Below are 22,697 nucleotides of genomic sequence, written 5' to 3'. Positions count from 1 at the left end.
TGTCTTGGGTTCTGTCTACACTTTGCGTTGTTCTGTGTCTTGGATAGTTTGTTGTTCCCACAAAAATTAAGGAAATTCATCTTTTGGGGCTTTCCATAAGAGCAAATACTCTGTAATAATTCTGTAGTCTAGTCTATGCATACATTACTATTAAATTGAACTATTCAAACATTTTCTTTATTTATTATTAGGCCCTTCTCCTAGCAGAAGGAACTTTTATGGATGGACGTGAGCTGTGGCCAACTCCTAACTGCTCTGCCAGCTGAGGGTGCTGTCAGGGCAAAGGATTAAACTAATGGAAGCCTTCCCTGGAGTATGTCCATGGTTCTCTCTGTATGGCTCATAATGCCATTAAACCACTAAGTCTGTTATTTGGGATTACTTAATGTCCAGCTGAACTTGAGCATTTGTGAGTTTACACTCGCTGGAAAAGCCTGTACTCCAGTAGAAATCATGTATTAGATTGCATAGAACTTCACTGACCAGCTACCCAATGTTTTCCGCTTTTTGTTTCACTCTCAGAGAAAATAACCCATGAACTAAGTGATTTAAAGGAGCCAATTAAAAAGTTCTTAATGTCCTTAATCAAAACAGACAACTGACTAATGAGAGAAATCTATGGAAACTGGTCAAAGAGATCGATCGAGCCCCAACCGATTCTGAACGATTTTCGTGACACCTTCTAATTAATGGCCTCTACAAACAAATTGTCTCATAATCAATGTTAGAATATGTATGAGATGCATTGTGTGATGTATGTTTTTAAATGCAGCAGCCTCTATTCAGTCAGTGTCCTTGTTAATAAATGTTCAAAATATTCCAGAATAATGAAAGTCACACATTTCAATTTCAGCAGTGTGTCCTTCATTTCCAAGGAACAGCAACATGAATATATGTGGCATCTGCAGCAGGAACACTTCATCTCCTTCTCATTCATTTTTCACACCAGTCTCCATGTTCTCCACGTACAGCCATCATTGTAATGGAAGGTGAAGGTGGCCTACATTGGAATAATAATAAATCTGTTCCTCTGAATACCTTAGACAATAGGCGAGCCCTGGCCTTTACAGAGTTACAGAGATGGGCTTAGTGTGCCGAGAGCCCTCTCCTTTTTTTTAATTGGTCCTGAACACACCATTGTTAAGGTACTAGAGATGGAGAAAGAAAGGGAGAGAGAGCGAAAACACCCTTGTGCATCACTAGCACATTAGCACAGCACTAGCGCTGTGTCATTATAATTTGCTCTTACTGGCTTACTGGCTAATTATCTTGTCATGGTGCAGCAGGTCCTGCAGAGTATGTGGTCATTAAGCTCAAATGACAATCAGTGTTCTCCTGTCATCTTCTTCAACTCTGAGACGTTGACAATGGCAGTACAAAGAAGTGGCACGCTGTCACTCGAAATACAGTATCTTTACATTGCCTGGCGGTCAGTAATGAGGAAAGGGACACGTTTTCTCCTTGTGTTTGGGTTCACTGGCTCAAATCTACACAATTTGTGGGTCTCAAATTTGGTAACAGACATTGCACAGCCTCATGGCTACAGTTCTGTATCCCGGATAATGGTGAGGAAGACATTTCATCATATGCATTTATATTACTATCACTTTGATATTTACGGCTACTGTATTAAGCATAATTAAACAAGAAGTGAGTTCTTACACGTGGCGCCCATTAATATTAATATTTCATGAACTAGTAAAGAAATGCTGCTTGAGGGATCAGATATTTTCTTCTTTAATTACTAACAAAGAGAAGTGCAGTGCATAAATCCTCCAGTGCAACACTGTCACAACGTGGCTGTTTGAAATGAATAGGAAAGTCTGTTTTAATCATAGAGAAAAGCACTGGTGCCAGGATCTTTTGTCTTTGGAACATGAGCTACAACTGAACAATTCATCAACTGATTATTAGTGCTGGTTCGCATGACACCGGTTGCTGATGCCTCAAAGAAAAAATGTTGTGGGCACCTGAGCAGGCTGGTTGTTATTAAAGAGACCTTGCAGCCCTTTTGTAGAGGCACCTGATTGTTGTTTGAGAGGCTGGGGGGAAAAAAGTGTCTCAAAGTCGACTTATCTCCTGCCCTCCTTCTTGTACTTTAGACAACTTTTTGCTTAGCCCCAGAAATAATCACCCTCAACACTTGAATCACAGATAAACTAAAAGTGAATAATACATTAAAAGCTCTGGAAAAAACATAGCAGCATGCAGTTCACAGTAGGGGGTCAAAACAGGGTGATCATGCTGTGCAGGAAAATCTACACCTAACATAGGAAAGACACGATCACAAGTTTTTTTTGTTTTTTTTTCTTTAAGCTACACTTTATTTCCAAAAGTATTCACACAACCCATTCTTAATCCATAGTGTTTAACATGATGTCAGCCTACTATTTGCATCCATAAAAGGCTCCAACTCCTCTGGGAAAGATTTCCACAAGGCTAAGGAGTGTGATTTGGGGAAATTTTTGATCATTCTTCCAGAAGCACGTTTATGACATCAGACACTGGTGTTGGATGAGAACGCCCGGCTCACAGTGTCTGCTCAAATTCATCCCAAAGATCTTCTATCAGGTTGAAACCAGGACTCTTCCACACAAAACTCGCTCATCCCTGTCTTTCTGGACCTTTGTGCACTGGTGTGCAATCAATGTTTTAACAGAATGGGGCCTTCCCCAAACTGTTCCCAAACCCAGAGTCATCTATCAAATTTCTCAGCAGTCGCCAACCCCTGGGCCATGGATTGGTACCGGTCCATGAGTCGTTTGCTACCGCGCTGCGAGAGTTGAAGCTCGGGTGTGAAATTTATGGTTTTCAGGGTTTTTAGCGGTTTTTATCTTTTTTTTTTTTTTTTTTTTTTTTTTTTTTTTTTAATCGTAAACTCTGCTTCCCCGGGTGTTTTCCCAGTGTTATGAATAAATCTTTTTTTTTTTTTTTAAATTTGTTGTCGGCGACACCTTAAAGGCCTGTCTGTGAAAACATTGTCGGCCGTAAACTGGTCCTTGGTGCAAAAAAGGTTGGGGACTGCTCTTATAGATGGAGAAGCGTGATTCGTCACTCCACTGCTCTAGAGTCCTGCGCCGGCTTGCTCTAGACTACTGGATCCAACCCTTTGTTATAATACCGCTAATGAGTAGCGAGGAAATTTCATGACTGGAGTTGTTGAACAAGTGGCATCCTATCACAGTACAACACTGGAATTCGCTCCTGATGGCGACCAATCGACCAATCCAGAAAACATATGCCCGCCTATGTGCTTGATTTTACACACCTGTGGCCATGAAAGTGACTGGAACTCCTAAATTCAGTGATTTGGATGGATGGGTAAATATTTTTGGCAATAATGTGTATCTGCAAGTACACTCACACTTTCTAAATTATTTACTGTAGCTCAAGTTTCATAGTGCTAAAACTCTTTAGCCTACCTGACAGAAATACTAACAACCAAAAACTGAACCTTACCAGTACCAAAACACTTGTTATTTTTCAAATGCAGTACATTTTCTGGGTCAAACAGAATCAGCATTTTCTGTATTCATTGTTAAATGGGAACACTAGCACGTGCACGTGTTCATCATAGCACTGTATTGTTTCACTGGTTTATTTTTTCATTTATTTGTGGTAGATGAATTAATGATATAGACCCCTCCCCCACCCACCCACCAACATGCGGCAAACATGTTAAGATCATTTAAAACAACAACTGCCTGCACCTGACGACACACAAAGCTGATCAGTCTGACTTGGTGTCATCACAACTCGCTGCTCCTCCTCCTCCTCTTCTGCTCCCTCTCCTCTTGTTTCATTGTGTAAACATGACAGAACCCCCACTCATTATCTGAAGCTGGAGACAGATGGAATTGGTGAGCGTTACAAGTGCAGCACAACAAGACGAGTGGGCAAGCTCGAGTCATCGATGGAACAAATAGGGTTTTGTGAGAGGCTGTTAGGCTGACACACTCGGGGGGGCCATCCCTGCTGATTTAGTTTGACATTATTCACCCTTTTTTAACATCATATCTGAGCAGATCCCCACATGTTAAATTTAATGACGAAGAATCGCATTCACCACAGCTCTGCCTTGCATACAGCAAGCGTTTTGCTTACAGGTTGTTTGTCTCTCCTCGAAGCAAAATGTGCCTTCGAGTCATTAGCACACTACCCAAAAATGGATTTTAACATAAACTGATGCTTTCTTTTGGCTGTGTCTCAAATGCTGTTACGATTTGTGCCATCTCATTACCAAGCCAAGCTAAATAAGATGATGACAAATAGAATGTGTTCTGCATCTCCTTGAAAGTTTGCCAATATAATAATTCTCACTTGTGTTTTATTGGCAAGAGGGTAGAGAATTAGATTAACCTTTGATATTGAACCAAAGTGATAAAATCTAAATGGGGCTTTCTTGGCAAATAGATTTCAGTTTATTGATTTCTCATCATTTCCCGTCTCTCTGTCATTGAGGAAAACCATTCCTGTCAAACATCCAGTATTTTTTCGGGATTGGTCTTTCTATGTCTTTGTATTTTGATGAATGGTAATTATAAGAGTGTTTCTATCAATCTAAAGATGAGAGCATTTTCTCATCAAAGGTCACACGCTAAAATTGTCGCTGCTAATAGGAAAGCACTCAAAGCAGCCATTTATCTGTTCTCTACGTCCCTTTATAAGATTGTTCCTTTCATTTCATTTATTAACTGCAGTGACTGCTGCAGCTCATGATCCGATTGCTAGTTTTAGTTTTATTGTCTTGGAAAGCTTTGTTTTGTTTATAACTACGCACACCAACAGCTCCAAGTTGTGTTGTCACACAATTAACAGGGACTTAATTAGTCGATCAAATCTGCTGCAACATCGTCCCAAGCCTTACGAAGCACCTCTTACATGTAGCGTGGCTGTCAAATGAAAACTTCAGAGGAAATTATTATTATGCCATTTGTTACGCAAAGCGCACACCAAGAAATCAGACACTGGTCTGATGCTGTCTTCATTCTTAGACTTTGTGAACATTATATGCAGTAGAAATCTGACTTAATGCGTAACAGGATTAATAATTAAGGGCTACATAAAATGTTTTTCTAGTACATCCATTAGTTGTTGCTTTGTTTGACTTTGGACCAAAGAAACAGACCAGATTTTTTTGGCTAATGATGATATATCACAAGTATTATTAAAAAAAGACTTTTCCAATTACTTTTGGAATTTATCATTACATTTCAGTTGAAAGACATTACAAGCCGCTCAATCAAGTGTACCTAAATACACTGTATTCAAGAAAACTGCTGCTCCCTAGATTTTATTTTTTCCAGACCATTCTCTGTAAAACCCTAGTGATGGTTGTTTTTTGTGTGTTGTGAAATATTCTGTTCAGCTTGTCAATAACCATGCCACATCCAAAGCCCTGGGATGCTAAACGCCTTATTCATTTTCTAGTGATCACTTTTAGTTGTTTACCATTAGCTAATGGTTTTAAATGCTACCTTTACTTTTACCCAATAATTTCTAGCTTCTAATTCTACATGGCTATTTCAACTGTTTACCTAAACAATTCTATTTGTTTATCCATACTTTTGATTAATGTCAAATGCTTCTGCATAGTTTTGGAAAACACATTAGCTTAACTCTTAACTCTGTTAGTGAGCTAGTTTAACCTTTCTTTACTTTTTAACTTATACACTACTTTAAATAAGTTATTATGCTTGCTCTCTATATTCTGCAGCTTATTCATGACCTTTAATTAGTTACATCTTCTATGCTAATAATATATAACAATCATTATATATTATTAGCATCATTGTAGGGTGTTTACCTTACACTATAAAGCACCTCGAGGCGACTATTGTGACTTGTAGCTATGTGACTAAAATTGGATTGCTCAAAAATTCTCACAGTAACGTCTCCCTAATCTTAGATTAAATAAATAATTTATATTAAGTTATTTAAGTTAGTACTGCAGCATTTACAGAGATCGACTTTGTACCCCTTTTTACATGACTATAGGCTAGGATTGTGTAACAAAAAAAAAATTAATTGACCGAGTTTCTACTGGTATTTTGTATAAAAACCTTCTTAACCCATGATTACACTACTTGCTCATGTTGCAGGGTCAACCTTTATGATGGTGAACACATCAGGACGCTTCGCAGGACAGAAGGCCCTGCTGCTGACACCCCAGCTGAAGGAGAACGACACACACTGTGTCATCTTCCACTACTATATAGGAGGCAGAGACAACAGCCATCCCGGCCACTTAAATGTCTATATTAAAGAAAACAATAGTCCGATGGGGATGCCTGTTTGGAACGTGTCGGGTCCAGCCTCTCGCTCCTGGGGACAGGTGGAGTTGGCTATCAGCACCTACTGGCCCAACTTCTACCAGGTGAGGACATGCGGTTGAAAGCAAGTCATCTTTTGCATAATGTCTCGTTGCAAAGCTAGGTTTCTCATTGTAAGGAGCCTTTGTAGTTAAGCCAAAGTAATTAATGCCCTTTTTCTGGGTGGAGCAGGACAAACCATTATTTGAGATGGTCTAAACAATTGCACAAAAGCTCATTCAAAACACCTAAGATTATTGATTTCAGCGGCTAGCTCGGTATCCATGGTAATCTGTTCTCTCTCTGTTCCATCTGAGCCTGCTCTCTTTTTCCAATTCTGAAAACTCATTTTCACTTACCAATGCACATGACTGCTGGCCGGGGCAAGGTGATTTCACACTTGCCTGGCTATTAGTCTTCACCAGGCTTGTTCCACGAGTCCACCACATGTTAATTGATGCAGAGAGACCCCTTAACCTCCCAATGGGAGATGGTCTCTTGGTGAATTATTTTATTATGGCCTGGCAGAGCTAGTCCACAGTGGAGCAGAGGGAGTCCTCCTGCTTGCTCATTGTAGCCACACTGATAACTTAGTTAACAAGGGACACCGCTGGGCTTCTCACTGCTGCATGCAGTATAGAAGGTTTAATGAGAGGCACACGGAGAAACGAAAGAAGAGGGGAAAGGCAACAGTTGAGCAGAACAGAATGTGCTGCTATTACCAGTAATAGTCACTGTTCACTGTTGGCAAGATTTTGACTTTTGTGATATAATAAAGCAAAGCCTGCCTGGTTAAATGTTTTCAGTTTGGCTCAAGACATGTAAAGACTAAAAGAGTCTGCCTCAGAAGCACAGCTTGTTGTGTTTGCATTTACTCTGCTTGCAGACCTTTTTAAGTACCAAGTTAGAGCTTCAGAAAGTTCAGACACTTTGACATTAACTGCTGCTTTTTTCTGACAAACGAATTGCAATTTCAGTGACAGCTGAACCCTTTGACATGCGTGGTTATGTTTCAATAAATTTCTGCATCTAAGGTGAGTGGTTAGACCCGAGATTACTCATTTTGTTTACCAGTGTGTCGAGGGAAATTTCCAGCATCTGTTGCCTTTAAACCCAGCTTTGTTTGTAATTGTTCCAAGACTGACAACATGGTCAAATGTGAGGATGCTAATGAACTCAGCAACAGTCAAGAAAGGAGACCAGTGCTTCAAGTTGTCACTAATTAACAACATGGTGCTAATTATAGGTATCTTTAATTGCATGGTAACCTACGCAATTGTCAAAGGGAAGCCACCTGATACTTGGAAATTATTTTTTAATTACCAGTAAGGCTTGAGCATTTCAGCTTTTGATAATTACTCCTGTCAGGCTATCCCTAAATCTTTAATTGACATTGTCATTTATTTCCAGAACTGCTGATCATTGTGCAAAACAATATAATTTTCACTAATCTGGAAGCTATGACTGTCATGTGTGTGCTATTTAAATACTTTGTGCATAAGATAAAAACCTATGGTTTACCCTAAAAAAAAAAAAAAAGGAGTGAAAAACAGAAATGTGGTTATCTATCTTGATTTTTAATACAGCAGAGTCCACGGCAGAGCTAATCAATTCTGCTGTAATGCTGTACTTAGCCAAGCCCCTTAGGGATAACCCATGTGGCGATGTAGGCATTGAACGCTGGGTTCACTGTCTGTACGTCTGACAAATGAGAATGGTGAACTTTCCTGTGATATCAACAGCTTCGTCCCATGCGAACATTTTCACTCTGTGGGTCAGGCCCAATTATGCACTGCACTATTATTGATGTTGGAATCAATTATATCACAGCTATTAGGCAGCCTGACTGATGTCTGTTGCACAAACAAAGGATTTCAATTAGAGTGTGGGGGCCAGTTCATTTGTCTGGTGGCGATATATAGAGTGGTTGGCCTTTTAATTTCCTTTAAATTAGTCTGTAATGAGGCCATAATTGGCACCCAAGACACTCACTTTCATATTTCATGAGACAAAAAAAGAAATTTATAATTAGACAGCCTTATCTGAAGGCATCCTGCCTCCCAGATGACAATGGTAACTATCTCCGCCTTCACATTCCTAGGCTACAAAGAGAATCTCAGAGATAAATGTGTGTGGCAGTAGCAGGACATAAGTTTCTGGGTGACGCCACACATTGAACACGACCAGTAATGTATGAGTTTCACCGGAAGATTCAAGCTTGTATTTAGGGAATCGTGGCACGCCAAACATGTGTAGCTGTAGCACATGTGGTGTAATGGGTCTCTGCACCACACCCTGAGTTTGGGAAGGGACTGGCATTCTGTTTCCCTTTTTATCACGCTGCAGACCATCGAGTGCATAACTCTGACATTCTGCAAGGACGCACCCTCCGACAGGGCTTTGGACCATTTGTTTTGCAGGAGCTCTTGACCCTTAAAATAGGGTTACTCTAGTCCCACACAGCACAGTTGCACTTGTTTTTCAAGTTTGTCTTGTCAGAGATGGAAACTTGTCAACTAAATAACACTCACCACACAGCAAATGTTACAGGCAACTGTCCCTCCTCGTGTAAGAGATGACACTTTAATTTTGCACTGAAGTGATGATTTGCTCACATTTCTTTTTTTATGTAATCCAATTCTTGTGGCAACTTCTGTAAATTTAACATCCAAGGAAACTTAAGACTACCAGCTGCCTACTTCAAATCTTAGCTTGGAGTCACTGCCTTGCACAAACTGTCAAATACAAATGGGTTAGAGTAGTTTGTACTAAGAATTTACATGCAGCAACTTCCTGGTAAGGGAAATGCTATAGTGTGTCACCAAGCTATTGTGTTAGCTGTGCAGGTTAAAGAGTAAAACAAATAGTGGAATATCTTACTAATAATGATGAAAACATCTAATATTTGTATCCTACTTGGAGTTAATATTAATTTGATTTTAGCTAACTCCATTATAAATTTAGCATACAATTACACTAATGACTTTACAGTGTAATCAGTGAAATCAAGATGGGTTTTAACTGTTTTCTCTGTTAAAGACAACCTTTTTCCACTAGAAGAGGGAAACTTTTAGGGTGGCGCCCACCTTTGCAGAGTCCCTTTTCGTGATCTAAACCTGAAGATCGGTAATGTGGAAATTGTCACGGTGACAGCACTACCTTGGCGGCTAATATCAAATGATCAGATACATGTAAGCGTTGGGTGAACTTTAGCTAAATTGAGTTTTAAGCATCGCTCTGATGTTCGGACTCTCAGCCCTCACACTCTGTTTCGTCAAGGCTCAAACTTAATTTAACACTTGCATGTCATAACACCTATCAGCTGTGACATACTGAGGAAATAATGTCGGTGGCCTGCAGCTGTGTCACCAGCTGCAGGCCGGTTATGGAGCAGGGGGCATTAGCAAGAGCTGGACTTCTTTATGCGCACAGACAGCCTTACTCAGGTGTCATTTGAAGATGTGGTCATTTGTCATTGGTGTTATAACTCTCCTTTCTCTTCCTCAGATTGTGTTTGAAGCCGTAACCTCAGGGCAGCGAGGCTTGCTGGCCATCAAAGATGTTGTGGTCCAGGGCCACCAGTGCAGTAAGTCCTTTTTTCCGTCACCATAAAAGAATATCATCAAACAGTGATTGTCCTTTCCATGACACCCTCCCAAATACCTGTGTCACTGTTCTATTCAGGGCCTGCCAGTCAAACAAAAGGCCTTCAAAGAATATTCTACAGTCAATCCAAGTGCGAGTCTCCCTCCTCCTAGCTCCCTTAAGATTTATGAGCACATAGTTGACAAGCAGAAGTGTCACTAGCGCTGTTAAATCTATCCTTTGAGAGATGGTAGAAATAGTCAAAAAAGGGGGATGAGAAACAAATCCTATCATACATTATGCTGCTTCTTGTTTGGATTCCACAATTTTTTTTCCCCCCTCCCTTAAGGATATTCAGTAAAGTATCTCGTCAACATCTGTTCAGAATTCTGCTATCCCTCGCTGAATATAAGCAGAAGCACTTCAGAGTGCACTACAGATGTAATGAACGAGTAATCACTCGCATATTTAGAATCTTTCGGCTTCTGCTTTTTGGATAGGCTGCTGCTGTGGGAGCAGAAGCAAGAAGCCTCCTCAGTATTCTTCAGGTCTATTCTTCTCTGTGCTGAGAGTCGCATTAGTCCATATGGCGCTCCACATTCTAAAATCTAAATCAATACCACAAGGGTTTTCATCAATTGATTTATGCTTTACTCTACTGCTCATAGCTGAAGTATCAAGCTCTGATTGTCAGGCACTAATGACATGCTAACCATTTGAAAGCAGCTGAATTCCTACAAATGTCATGTCAATAAAATGGATTTATATAGAAATAGGTGTTGCATATAAATGTATTTGAGTAAATCAATGAGGTCTCATGACGAGGCCTGTGTTTAAATGCGAGTCGATCAATGATCCACTTAGTGGCACTTGGGTATTCTTGAATGATAAGCAAAATGATCAGAGCAACTCATCAGTGGAGCACAGCCAATTCATTTTCTATTTATATGACCATGTGGAATATCTAAGGTGTGATTATGCCACTGGGTGCTGGATGGATTGACATGACAAAGTTATAAAGGAGGTATAGTTCAAAGACAAGGTTGTAAAATATTAAATAGAAGTGAAAGTCTTGATGATGAAAGTGATAGAATTAGCTTTTGCCAAGTCTTTAGAGATTTGGTTATGTTTCGAATCAAGGTCGCTCCACTGAAATGCCCCATTTTTCTATGCAGAATAGCGATACTAATCAAAAATGTTCTACATAAGTTACTTTCTGTGGACTATCCCAGTCAGTGAGCGTACTGATAATGAGCACAGTTGGAGACGAGAGAATAATGCTTTTTGATAAAAAAGAAAAACCCGCCTCAATCACTGGAAGAATTCAGTAAAAGAGAGTAGAAATTAGACTTTTGGCAGGTGAGAGATTGAACTCATTTTTTTGAGATTGTGTCTCATTTTTGGTGAATCTTTCTCACAAAATGATGGTAGCCTTGGGCTTTAAGGGTGTTGCGTACTGTGTGCGGTGGTGGTGGTGGGGGTTTGCTTTTCAAGGATGCTTTTCTCAGTGTAAAATCTGATAGTAGCATAGTTAAGATGTGGCTATAGAGTGGCTACTCTCGACTCCAGTTGTCAGAATCAGATCCGAGTTGTCAAACTCAGATCTTTTCATATCACCACAAAATATATTTTGCATATTGTACAAACGTTTGCCTTTTTTTCCCCCACAGTGAATACTCCTCATTTCCTGACTATAAAGGGTGTGGAGGTCAATGCCGGACAGACTGCGTCCTTTCACTGCACTGTCAACGGACGCAAGCGGGACAACTTCCGCCTCTGGCTTCAGGTACGTAAGAGATGTTGTTATCTTGTTTTGTTTTTTTTTACACTTCTGAAATGCATATTTGTTACTTAGCGGGCTCTTCTGGTTTAAGCTTTTTTTTTTTTTTCTTTAATAGATGACAGTTTTCAAACAATCAAGCTAAATACTGAAATAAAAATTTTGTGACCCAGCTAGAGTAACTTCCAGCTCAACGTCTTAGCAGGTGAAATCAGGACAGTAACCAGTGACAATTAGCCTTTTCAACATCATGTTAAAGCAAATATCCACTGACATCTATTTTTATTTTTATTTTTTTTTAAGATTGGAAAAATCACTGAGCTCATTTACAGTCAAAACTATTTAAAAAGTATAAATGGATACAAATCATAAGGAAAAAAAAAGCATAGGGATCATACAGAGCACTGAGTGTATGTATGTTTGTAAAAGAAGATACGGTAGGATTTACCACTGTTGCACATTATTCATTCTGGGTGGCACAGTAGTACAACGATTATAGAAAGAAGTTTCTGGACTTGCACCTTGGAATAAGATGTAGGGAATACGGATGGAGGAAAGGATCAGTGGTTTAAAGTCTGGTTGTTTTTGATCTTTTATCACTGAACCGTCATTACTTTCAAAGCCCATACAAAGATACTGATACTTGGTTGCCACCCGTTCTTTCAGGAAACTCTTGCAGCCATTAAAATTCATTCTGTGCTCCATTTGACAATTTCAAGCTGAGACATTCACACATTGCTCTGTTTTGCCCTTGTTTGAGATTTCACCTGCTCACCAGATTCCCAGAGACCTTTGCATCTGGGAGGTTGGGGGATTAGGGTTGTTTCAGATCACTGCAGTATTGTCTTAACCTATATACACGTGGACTCTGTGGATACTGTGTACTATATCTGGCACAACTGTTCTGCACAGCAGTCTCGAATTGACCTTGTTCTGAACAGCGAAGGTAGTGCATCTGGCAGACATAACCCTGCTGGCTCTGCTGCTAAGCACACTGTCACACATGTGATCAGTGGGAGCATGACGCTGGGTAAAGGTCCTCTGCCAGGTACTCCATCATTTTAACAAACACGTCCTCATTAGCACAGGAGCTGGAAAACAAACATTAAGTGAAGTCCCCCGATGACAGTAATGAAGAAATATTTCTAATGAACAAATGTCCCCCATCTGCCTGCTGTGAGGGGTGACAGCTGGGGAGAGCCCACTGTGTTTGTGTGTGCGCGTGCATTCCAGTGTGATAAATGTATCCCCACTATCAACCACCAATGGGAACGATAGGACACAAACAAACACGCACAAGAACAGGGGACAAGTACACTCAAACAGAGTTTTTTTTAAAAAACACAAGGTCAGGCCACTTTGCTTATTAAACCTTTCCATTTTGGAGGTTCACTTGTTTGTCTCTGTTCCAAACAGGGCATGGGTGGACGGGAGGCCCCAATGAAAGCCACTAAACCTTGGAACAACCGCCGCTTCATAGGCACTTTCGATGTGGAGAACACAACCAAGGGCGACTCGGGCCGCTACCGCTGCATTGTCCACTCAGACAAAGGGGTTGGAGTGTCCAATTATGGTGAACTAACCATAAAACGTGAGTATTTGTCCCAAAGCAGAGTAAAAATGCAAAACCGACCTATTTCAGTGAAAACAAGGCAGAAAGCGGGAATGTTTTCCATCCGCATGACCTTCATGCATTCAGCAAAGTTAACGGGAGATAAACAGGAACTGCTGCGTGTTTGTAGATGAAAATGTCCTCTAAGGCAGTACTAAAAATACTAGCTTTTTATGTTGATTTGTTATCCAGAGGACTTTAATACTTCCTCTGCAAAGGTTGTCCTTGACTGAGCACAATTCCCCCTAAAAGATCACAAAGGCAAGAGGCACCAAGGTTTACAGTAACCTCACTGATATTTCACTCCTGCAGTCATTTGATATGAATTTATGGAGTCGTCCGAAACTAAATCCAGCAAGGCCTCTCTTTCCTATAGCCCAGTAATGGCCTTCTATATTTCTTCACCTCAATTTTCTTGCTGTGCTCTCAATTGAATTTATGGTCCTGATTTTTTTTCTCCTTCCCCTTCCCCTTTTCTTTTTTTTTTTTTTTGTCTTCAAGCTTTATGTGATTGATAGGTTTAATCCTGGCTGTCCAGATCGAGGTCTGTCAATCATGCAAGAATGGCTGGGCCCAGACACAGCAGAGCGTAGAGGGAGATAAAGTCTCTCTGCCTGAGTGTATCAGTGGGTTTCAGTGGTGTACTCAAAGAAAATTTACTGACACATTGGAGGCACTCAAAACCACACTTGTGCATAAATTCAGCAACACAATCACTTGCACATCCTCACGCTTGCACAAACCTACACAAGAGCAATATTTTTGCTGATAACTGCTTCCAGTGTGTTACCGTGTAGATATTTTCTTCTTACTCAAGACAAACCTCTTAAATTTAAAGTGCTTTCATCATAAATATTTAAAATATCGTAATTTTCTATATTTAGGGGTGAATCAAGTCTTGTAAGTCATTCCACTTTAAATTCAACAGAGATGTCACACTTCAACGACTTTAGCATAAGCCAGCTCGTTAAAAGAGGAAAAGAGGCGTTTTCACACTTATGAGTGTCCCACATAAAATGCTGATATCTCGCCTTATCGTACCAGTCATAAAACAAGTGCTTAACCCTCCTAGCAATGAGTCTGAGTTGTAAATCCTCTTTAAATGTGTATTCACCGCGCCCGTGACTCGTTTTTGGAGGAGTGACCATGGAGCGATTCTGTGGATTATGAGCCTGGTACAGTCGCACGCCGGCTCTCCCCCCCCACCCCTCATTACCATACACTGCCTTTTCCTTCAACATGAGGAGAGTGAATGCTTGATTATCCCTGATAATCACTTCTGCCTTTCGTGCCAGTGTTCCATCAGATTTATGTGCCTATGTGGAAGTGCACTGCATGTATTTGCGGATTGGCCCAGAGCTGCACCCTTCCGGTGTCCCCCCTTGTGATGAGCTCTCCTGTAGTGCAGCCGGTGGTTTTGAAAGAAGGATAATTACTTCTTGTCCAAGTGCTGGCTCTTTTCTTGCCCTGGTTAGAATCACCTGGAGCCTGCAAAGCATTTGCTGAGCTCTAACACAGTATACTTGGCAATGTTACTAACTGAACAATGCGGAGGTGCAACTGTGTCGGCACTAATGAGAATAGCCACCGAAAATCGAAGGCCAGCCAGTCAAGCTCCTCATTTTCCTCTGGCCACCTCTTCTCATATTAGGAGCAGATCAATTCTTTACTCACAGCAGCCCACTTAGGAAAGCGCACATCATAATGAGGACCTCTTGCATCTTAACAAGAGAGGATCAGGGGATGTAACAGACAACTGAAAGAAGGATTTATAAACGATGAGGTCTAACCTAAGAACAGAGAAGAGTGGCAGCCGTTATTATCGTGCTCTGTGTGGTGGATGGCAAATGGGTAGGAACGTGAGTGTGTGCATGTCTTTAGTTGGTGTGTATGCTGTGAATTATTAGAAATAACATGTAAAAAAACTTTTGAAAAGTCGACTGATGTAAGTCAAAAATGAAAAAGATTGCTTTGTCAAATACATACATTGCATTAAAAAAAATGGATGTTGGTACTGTGAATCTCTCACTGGTTTGCATGTCCTGCTTTAGCATCCTTTTTCTAGTCTAATGAGGATCATCTTTACAACATAAACATCATGTTGCATCGAATAAGACTCAAATCTAGCAGCTGAGGCTATGAACTCATGAGAAAAGGGTTTACTGAGGTAACGGATGAGTGAGCCAAAGGGCTGTTTGCCTATAGACTTCTATACGACCAGGGTCGTCACCCCTATTGGAGGATGGGTTTAAAGTGCTGCTGTTCTGCTTTTAGTTTTACCGAACAAACATTTGTCAGTGAAACTTTACAAATGAAGATTAATCACTGAATAAAAATTGGAATATAATTGACACTTTCAACAGTTTCAAGTCCTTGTATAGTGGTTCCTTTTGGTGTTTTTTTTGCATAATGTGCAGTTGTGTGATTGTGTTCTGGCAGGAAGGCAGGCAGGTGCTGTGGTAGAAGAGGGCGCAGCTGTTGCCAGGCCGTTTGCCTGTCTGGTCAACATCGCGACAACAGCTGCTCGCTGACCCCGCGTATGGTCGCCACTGTCATCTGTGGACTGTCACACATTTCCAGCTAGCACCGGGCTCAGCTCGAAGACCTTTCCAGGGCCCCGCTGCTTCAAAGCTGCCCTGCTAAGGCTTAAACATTGGGAAATGAGTTGTTAATATCCTGAAGTGTTCCAGCACTTGAGTGCATTTCATACCAGTAATCTGTTATTTTCAGTGCATCTGCTATGGCTGTTGAACAGGGGATTACTGCACCTACAGGAATTATTTCATCACCATAAGCTGCTGTTGTCTTTGTGAAGCAGTAACTTTTCAAACTTAAATGAAATGCTTATTGCTGTAATACATCATGCTGTTTAGTCTTTTGCAGAAATGGTCTCAAGTGACATCTGCAACAATAGAACTGAACCATGCAGCGCAGTGCATATGAAAGCGTGCTCTCTGCAAAGAACAAAAAATTGCTTGGATGACTAAATAGGTCTTGCTGGATGGAGTGACAGGGCTTAAGTCATTTTTATTAACCAATTGGTTACATTTTGTGCTGTGTGGCTTCTGTGAATCATCATGACTAGGTCAGCAGCTAGGAAGTTTGCCATATTTTGTGGCCCTTATTAAGGCGTTATTGAAGAATGAGTGTGTTGATAAATGTGTCAAAATCTGATAATGGCTACATGATGTGCTTTTGTGGATGCAGGATATAGTATTAAGTTTCTAAGTTGTGATTTCGGGAAATTTCTTTTAAATTTGTTGTTTTATCAAAAAGTGCTGTTCTCTGAAACCAATAATGTCACATTTGATCTTTTCAAATATATAAAAAAGCATATTTTTCTCAATTTCATCATACTGATAGTACAGAATGAGCATGTGCTGTTTTCTGTTGCTTAAATTAATCTGAACATATTGCCACTTAACTCAGTTAAATCCCTTTTAAGGGCAAAACAACAGACCATAAAAGACCATCAAAACAAAAGCCAATGGTTTAACTCAGATTTTGGGTCACCTTATTTCCCTGTCTGGCTCCAACGTGCCGACTGTTGCACAATGTGTAAGTGTTGAAGAAGACCTGGTGGATTATCTGGTTCGCTTTAGGTGATGTTTGACAGCAACACTAGAAGCTTGGATTAGTGGGAGTTTAGTGGGACCTGCAGCTGAGGTCACTGTGGAGTAACCATCTGCTGAGGAACAGCCTCCAGTTCTCTGTTGGACACCTCATTTGCCTGTGGACTTGTGCCTCTCCATGACAACTCCATGAGAAGCAGCCGGGTGACTAATGGTATTATTCTGTTACGTGTACCCTCATTAGAGCTGCTCACTGGGGTCGCTAGGACATGCAACTATTGTAGTATGTGACAGGGTAGATTCCTGAGCAATTCCGCAGCCGCTGGTCATGGCTCTTCTTTGACAGTTTTAGATTTTTGGTTGTACCCAGAGACCTTTTTCTCAGGGTGTTGTCTGTGTATTGCTGTTTGAATCTTCAAATGGTAATTTGAACAAAATTTTACATTAATTCAATAAAAGGAACAAATCCAATATGCATTTTATTGAAATGGAAATTTTTGCAGCCTCTGTAAATCACTGTGACCTTTTTAAATGAGATTTATTTATTTATTTATTTTTGGTCAAAAACTGGCTTAAAGGTGTAAACACAGAAGTATAAAACTACTTCAGAAGTTTCCATTGGCAACCGCTCAAATGTTAGTGCAGCAACTCCTTACCTGGTTATATGATGAAGCAGTCCTGATGTCGGAAAAAACCTGACATTTCGAGAAGCACCATTAAACAAGAAATGGCACGAGGTTTAAGTTGGATTAGGAAAATACAGATGACATAACAAAGAAAAGGTCGTCTTCAAGGTTGTCATTGAACGCTACATTTGTCTGAAAGAGAAACTTTATTTTTAATATTATATTTTCCTGTCAATTCAAACATTGAAGGTTAAAGTGCTTCTTCTCCTTCCCTTCAATTTCTCATTATTTTGTTGTTGTTTTTTTCTTTTGCAGGGGAGGGGAGGGGTGGACTTGTGCAAATATCTTTCCACTTAATACAACATTACACCAATATCTGATTTTACATTTTAGTTTACTTAAATAATGACAGCTACCATTACTTATAAGCTGTTTTTGTGGTGGTAATGAATTAATGCATTGTTTTAGGTTAACCTCACAGTGTTTATCTAAAACACCTGTACTGTAACTCTGGTTTATGTGCTTGGCTGCATTTATTCATGTTCGACCGTGGCACTGTAATAGGAAGCGACAATAGGAAACAAGTAGTTTGTAAAAACATTCTTCACTCCTACATTTTACATGATAAAATGTAAGTGGTATTATTGCAAAGTGTTTAAGAACCACAACAACTCAGCAATGAAGTGTCAGACTGCTTAAAGTTGCAAAACAGGGTCACATAGTGCATAAAAGTCACAAACACACTGCTGTCTCAATAACTGCAGAGTTTGAGATGTTTCTCAGCAAAAATTAATTCCAGCAAAAGAAATTGTGCACCAGGATCTTAATGGTATTGGTTTATGGAAAGCAAGCAGCTTGTGCTGGTGACTCATTGCTTCTGTCCATATAGTGTATGTGGTTATTCTGAATGATCTAGAAATACTTGGCGTTATCAATTAATTTGTCATAGTAGCTTATTATAATATAGTATGAATAGATTACACGGTTAATACTGAGCGTGTTTGTTTTTTAGGCCTAACAGTCAACTCTTTACCTTTAAATAAATTGTAAAAATCCGACAGCAGTCTTTAATAAAACGCTCCCAGAATCGCCTACCATAGCTGTCATAACCAAAGGCTTTTCCATAGAAGTCCTCTGATTGAAATCAATACATTGTTTAATGGGAGCACCATTTACCAAGGTCTGGGTAACTTTATTTACTCCTCTGTGAGGGGCTGCTGTCACTTTTAAAATGTATGTGATTACATGGCACAGTGTACTACTGATGAGAGATTCCATTCATCAAGGCAAGGCAAGTTTATTTGTATAGCACAATTCAACAACAAGGTGATTCAAAGTGCTTTACAGAGACATTAGAAACAAGAACAAACAAGCTGGAACTATTGATTGTTACAGGGCTCTTGTTGAGTACGTTGATTATTTGAAAACATGAAGATATTCTTCATGTGCTTCTAGAGAATTTTGATGTGGTTGATTTGGTTTAACAGAAGGTATTGATTTTGGGCCTCTTGTTCACTTGCAAGTGTTCATCTGCAGACTTTTTTTTTTTTTGTGCTTTTTTACACAAACCAAAAGTACATAATTGCTTTTTTTAATGTGAAAACTTTCCACAATTACAGTTTGATTACTTATCGTCACAAAAAAAACAAAGACAAAACAACTTTTTGTTTTCCTAGAGCCCCCAGTGCCTATTGCACCACCCCAGCTGACTGCTGTTGGTGCCACCTATCTTTGGATCCAGCTCAACGCCAATTCCATCAACGGAGACGGTCCAATAATTGACAGGGAGGTGGAATACCGCACTGTGTCTGGGACCATGTATGACCTGCAGCCTGTAGACAAGACCACACACAAGATTGGCCACCTGGATCCAGACACAGAGTATGAGATCAGTGTTCTGCTGACCAGACCTCTGGAGGGAGGCACCGGAGCTCCTGGGCCCCCTCTTAAGGCCAGGACCAAATGTGCTGGTAAGGCCAAAAATTTTAATTGCTTGCACAACACCACTAGAATTTATTTTTTATTTTTTTTTAAACTTGCATGTTGTTTTGCTGCGTCAAATGAATAGGCTCATGTCTTGAGTAATACAAATACATAGTCGAATAAATGCTGACCATTATTGTTTGGATGCAGTTTGCCTCCAGGCGACATGTACCATTACCTTGTGATCAAAGTTGCTCGCCCGAGGTTGTTGAATGCTCAGTCTTTGCATAAGGTTGCCACAACTTCTTTCAGCCAGTCACTAAATTACAGTTTGACCAATTATTTTCCTAGTCAATGTCCTATTTTTCCTAATTGTCCTTCTAATTTTACTCTAGTGTGACTGAGCAAGTAAGCACTAAATTCATATACCCAGTCTTTTTCTTTGTGTTCATGGGGTAACTGTAAATTTGCTCCAGTATTTGGATACCAAAGACTTCTTCCTATGCATATCAGTATCTGTCTAATTGTAGTTGCATGCACTATATTTCCATTCCAGGAACTCTTGTAAATCCTTGGTCACTTTATCCATCACACTAGTGATGTACTGATTTAATGGTCAAACATTGGTAAAAGCCAATATTGTTGGAAAATAAGATAAAGCAACAAGTAAGGTCACATTTACCTGCCAATGTTTCTCTTGTTGAGTCAGTTCTCATTTACATGATATAGACTGAGTTCATATATTTTAATCTGTCATTTATATTTCGACTATTTTTGTTGCACGAAAGACAACAGAGCTAAAACAAAACAAAAACCCGAACGCAGTATGAGCACTGGCTGTTGTTCAGATTGTTATTCTGGCTCAGGAGCAATTTCTCTCATCTTAAATTGTTCCGCCCTCGACAAATGGAAGCGGTTAGATGATTTTCCTCCCAAGTAAATAAATTACTTTAAAAAATTACTTTGTTTTTAATTTTTTTGCCAGATGTTGAACATTTGCCTTTTTTTCTGCATCTTGGAAAGAAGCAGCAAAGAGAACACCAGAGTCTAAATGTCAGAGGTTTAAATATAAACACCCATCTCTAGCTAGTTCTAATGACAGACTGTCACATAGATAATCATATTAAGGTGAATTTTCTTTGTGGGGACTCGACAGCCTGTTAATTTTTCAGTTTGTGAATAAGCTACAACCCTTTGCTAATAATTGTTATGGATCCAAAAATAATGGTAACATCTGTGGCAGCTCAGATTGCTGAAAACTAAGGGTGGACTACCTTGTCAAATACCAATGATGATACATTTTATCCAGGATGTTGATCCGCTATACCACCATGCTGTTCTGCTTCTGTTTACAAAATAAGCTAGACGACCCAAGATGTATTTTGTTACGCATCTTGTTTTTCTATGCATCTAATTGTGTATTCAGGCGGCGCCGTTATCATTTGATATCACAATCTGTTCTCTTCCTTTAAGACTGTCCACATTGTAAGATGTCAGACAACACCCACTAACAGCTTGAATTTAAACTTTCACTTTCGTTGGAAGAGCATTGCAACATTCCAACCCAATGGGCTTTATTAAGTTTTTATTCCCTGTTGAATTATATGGATCAACATAGTGGAAGGTCGGTGGTCAAAGCAGATCAAGCAGTTCCTTCAGTTACTGCCTCAACTTTGTTGTGTTTGTACAGTCCTGAACGTACATTTACAAACAAACCGTTCAAAAGAGCCCCCCCCCCCCCCCCCCCTTTAACGAATCATCCCCTGCATACAACAAATAGCCATCAGGGTTCCATTGTTTGCGAAGCTGCATTGTGTTTTCTCTAAAGCCTCATTGCATTTGAAGTAAATAACTGAATCTGGTAATTGCTCGACATATATCATTGCTGCTTTACTTGGTAATTATTTTTCTGTTTAGAGGAAGCCCCTGTGTGTTGTCATTGTTCCCAGCCATAGATTTTTGGAAAGGCTTTTTTTTTTTTTTTTCTTTTGCATTTGCACCTGGAACAATGGTGCAATCTTAAGTTTTTCATGGAAAAGAAAGACTGAACGCCTGTGTCTCAGCGGAACAATAACCATGACATAAGTGATTATTTGTGGTGGCCCTCAGATATATAAAGCGGAGGACAGGCCTACCACATGATTAACTTCATAACTACTTGTTTATTCTGCTTAATTCTCATTCCAAACAGACTTAAAGCTTTTTAATTTATCACCAACACAGATTGATAATATTTTTGAAGCACAGTGGCTCCTTAAATTTGGATTATTACATCGCTGCTGTACTGTGGGAATTTAAACTCAAACATTTAGATAAACACTTTGATGTTACTGTACAAATTGCCCTTCTCACAACATTAACTAGCTAAATTCCCTCTGTGTGCTAGGATGCCAACATGAGGAACAAAACAAACCGAGCCTCAGCAGTTTCCTCGGCTAATGCCGTTTGGTGTCCGGAAAAATGCTGATGAAAATTAAATTCTTCTCCCCTTTCTGCCCAGGGTGTAACCCCCCGTCTCCCTGCTGTGAAGGTCACGAGCTTGTTCATTTTTAGTCTGGTTGATAGGGATGAATGAGCCTACCTGAGTTAGGTCCAGATTCTGCAGGGGTCCTGCTCCTTTGGCCACCTGCCGTCACTGTTGCGAGATTGATGGCTGTGGCTCCTGAAGTGTGTTTGAGGAAGCAGCTCTTGATCTTGCCCAGCTCTCTGCTGGTCTGTCCCACTGACAGGCTGGGCCTCAGCAGTGCTCCTAATTGAACGGTTAAGACTCACTGGGCCATGTGATACATCAATGTTGATACAGACAGGCCCAGAGACTCGCTCCCCTTCTCCCTGTACTGCTGTCTGGGGGCGCTAATGAAAATCTGTGGCCACTTTAGAGTACTGCCACTCACATCATTATTCATAGCCATGCTTTGGTCACTTCGCAAAATGAGCAATGTTTCTGATGACAAAGGATGCTGTAATTCAATCTTCTGTAAAACGGAGAATGTATAATGCAAGGACGCCACCAATTCAATTCAGAGGCAGGAGGAAGAAAGGGCCTTGAAAGGTTTTCTTTCCCATGAAGAACCTTCATTACTTTCCTGGTGAACAACAAAAGAGCGTCTCATCCAAGGCTCTGTGATTGCTTTAGGGAGGTTATTTGTTGGTTTCAAGTGTTTGCAGAGTGATTCAAACTGCATTTTGCTTTTGCATATCCTCGTGTCTATGGACTGTTGACGCTGAAATTCACAAGTTAACATTTGTCATTTGCTCCTTTTCCTTCTGGCAAACATTTCTGAGCTG

At 40.1% G+C, this 22,697-nt stretch overlaps 1 protein-coding gene across 4 annotated transcripts in view; it reads left to right on the top strand.

Moving 5' to 3' along the window:
* The window catches only part of LOC146687387 (receptor-type tyrosine-protein phosphatase mu), a 169,030-nt gene that overhangs the window by 52,996 nt on the left and 93,337 nt on the right, over positions 1–22,697 (top strand). For all 4 annotated transcript variants that reach the window (XM_085438069.1, XM_085438067.1, XM_085438068.1 and 1 more), the window contains exons 3-7: positions 6,102–6,376; positions 9,819–9,897; positions 11,567–11,682; positions 13,093–13,267; positions 19,163–19,456. In XM_085438069.1, coding sequence (XP_085294195.1) covers positions 6,102–6,376; positions 9,819–9,897; positions 11,567–11,682; positions 13,093–13,267; positions 19,163–19,456 — 939 coding nt within the window. The remainder of the gene's footprint in view (positions 1–6,101; positions 6,377–9,818; positions 9,898–11,566; positions 11,683–13,092; positions 13,268–19,162; positions 19,457–22,697) is intronic.

This window comes from Copadichromis virginalis, linkage group LG18 (genome assembly GCF_057382275.1).
Source record: "Copadichromis virginalis isolate Kocher_CV1m ecotype Utaka linkage group LG18, C_Virginalis_male_GT1.1, whole genome shotgun sequence".
Lineage (NCBI taxonomy): Eukaryota > Metazoa > Chordata > Actinopteri > Cichliformes > Cichlidae > Copadichromis > Copadichromis virginalis.
The sequence above is the reverse complement of the archived record's forward strand: the minus strand, read 5'-3'. Positions and strand labels throughout refer to the sequence as shown.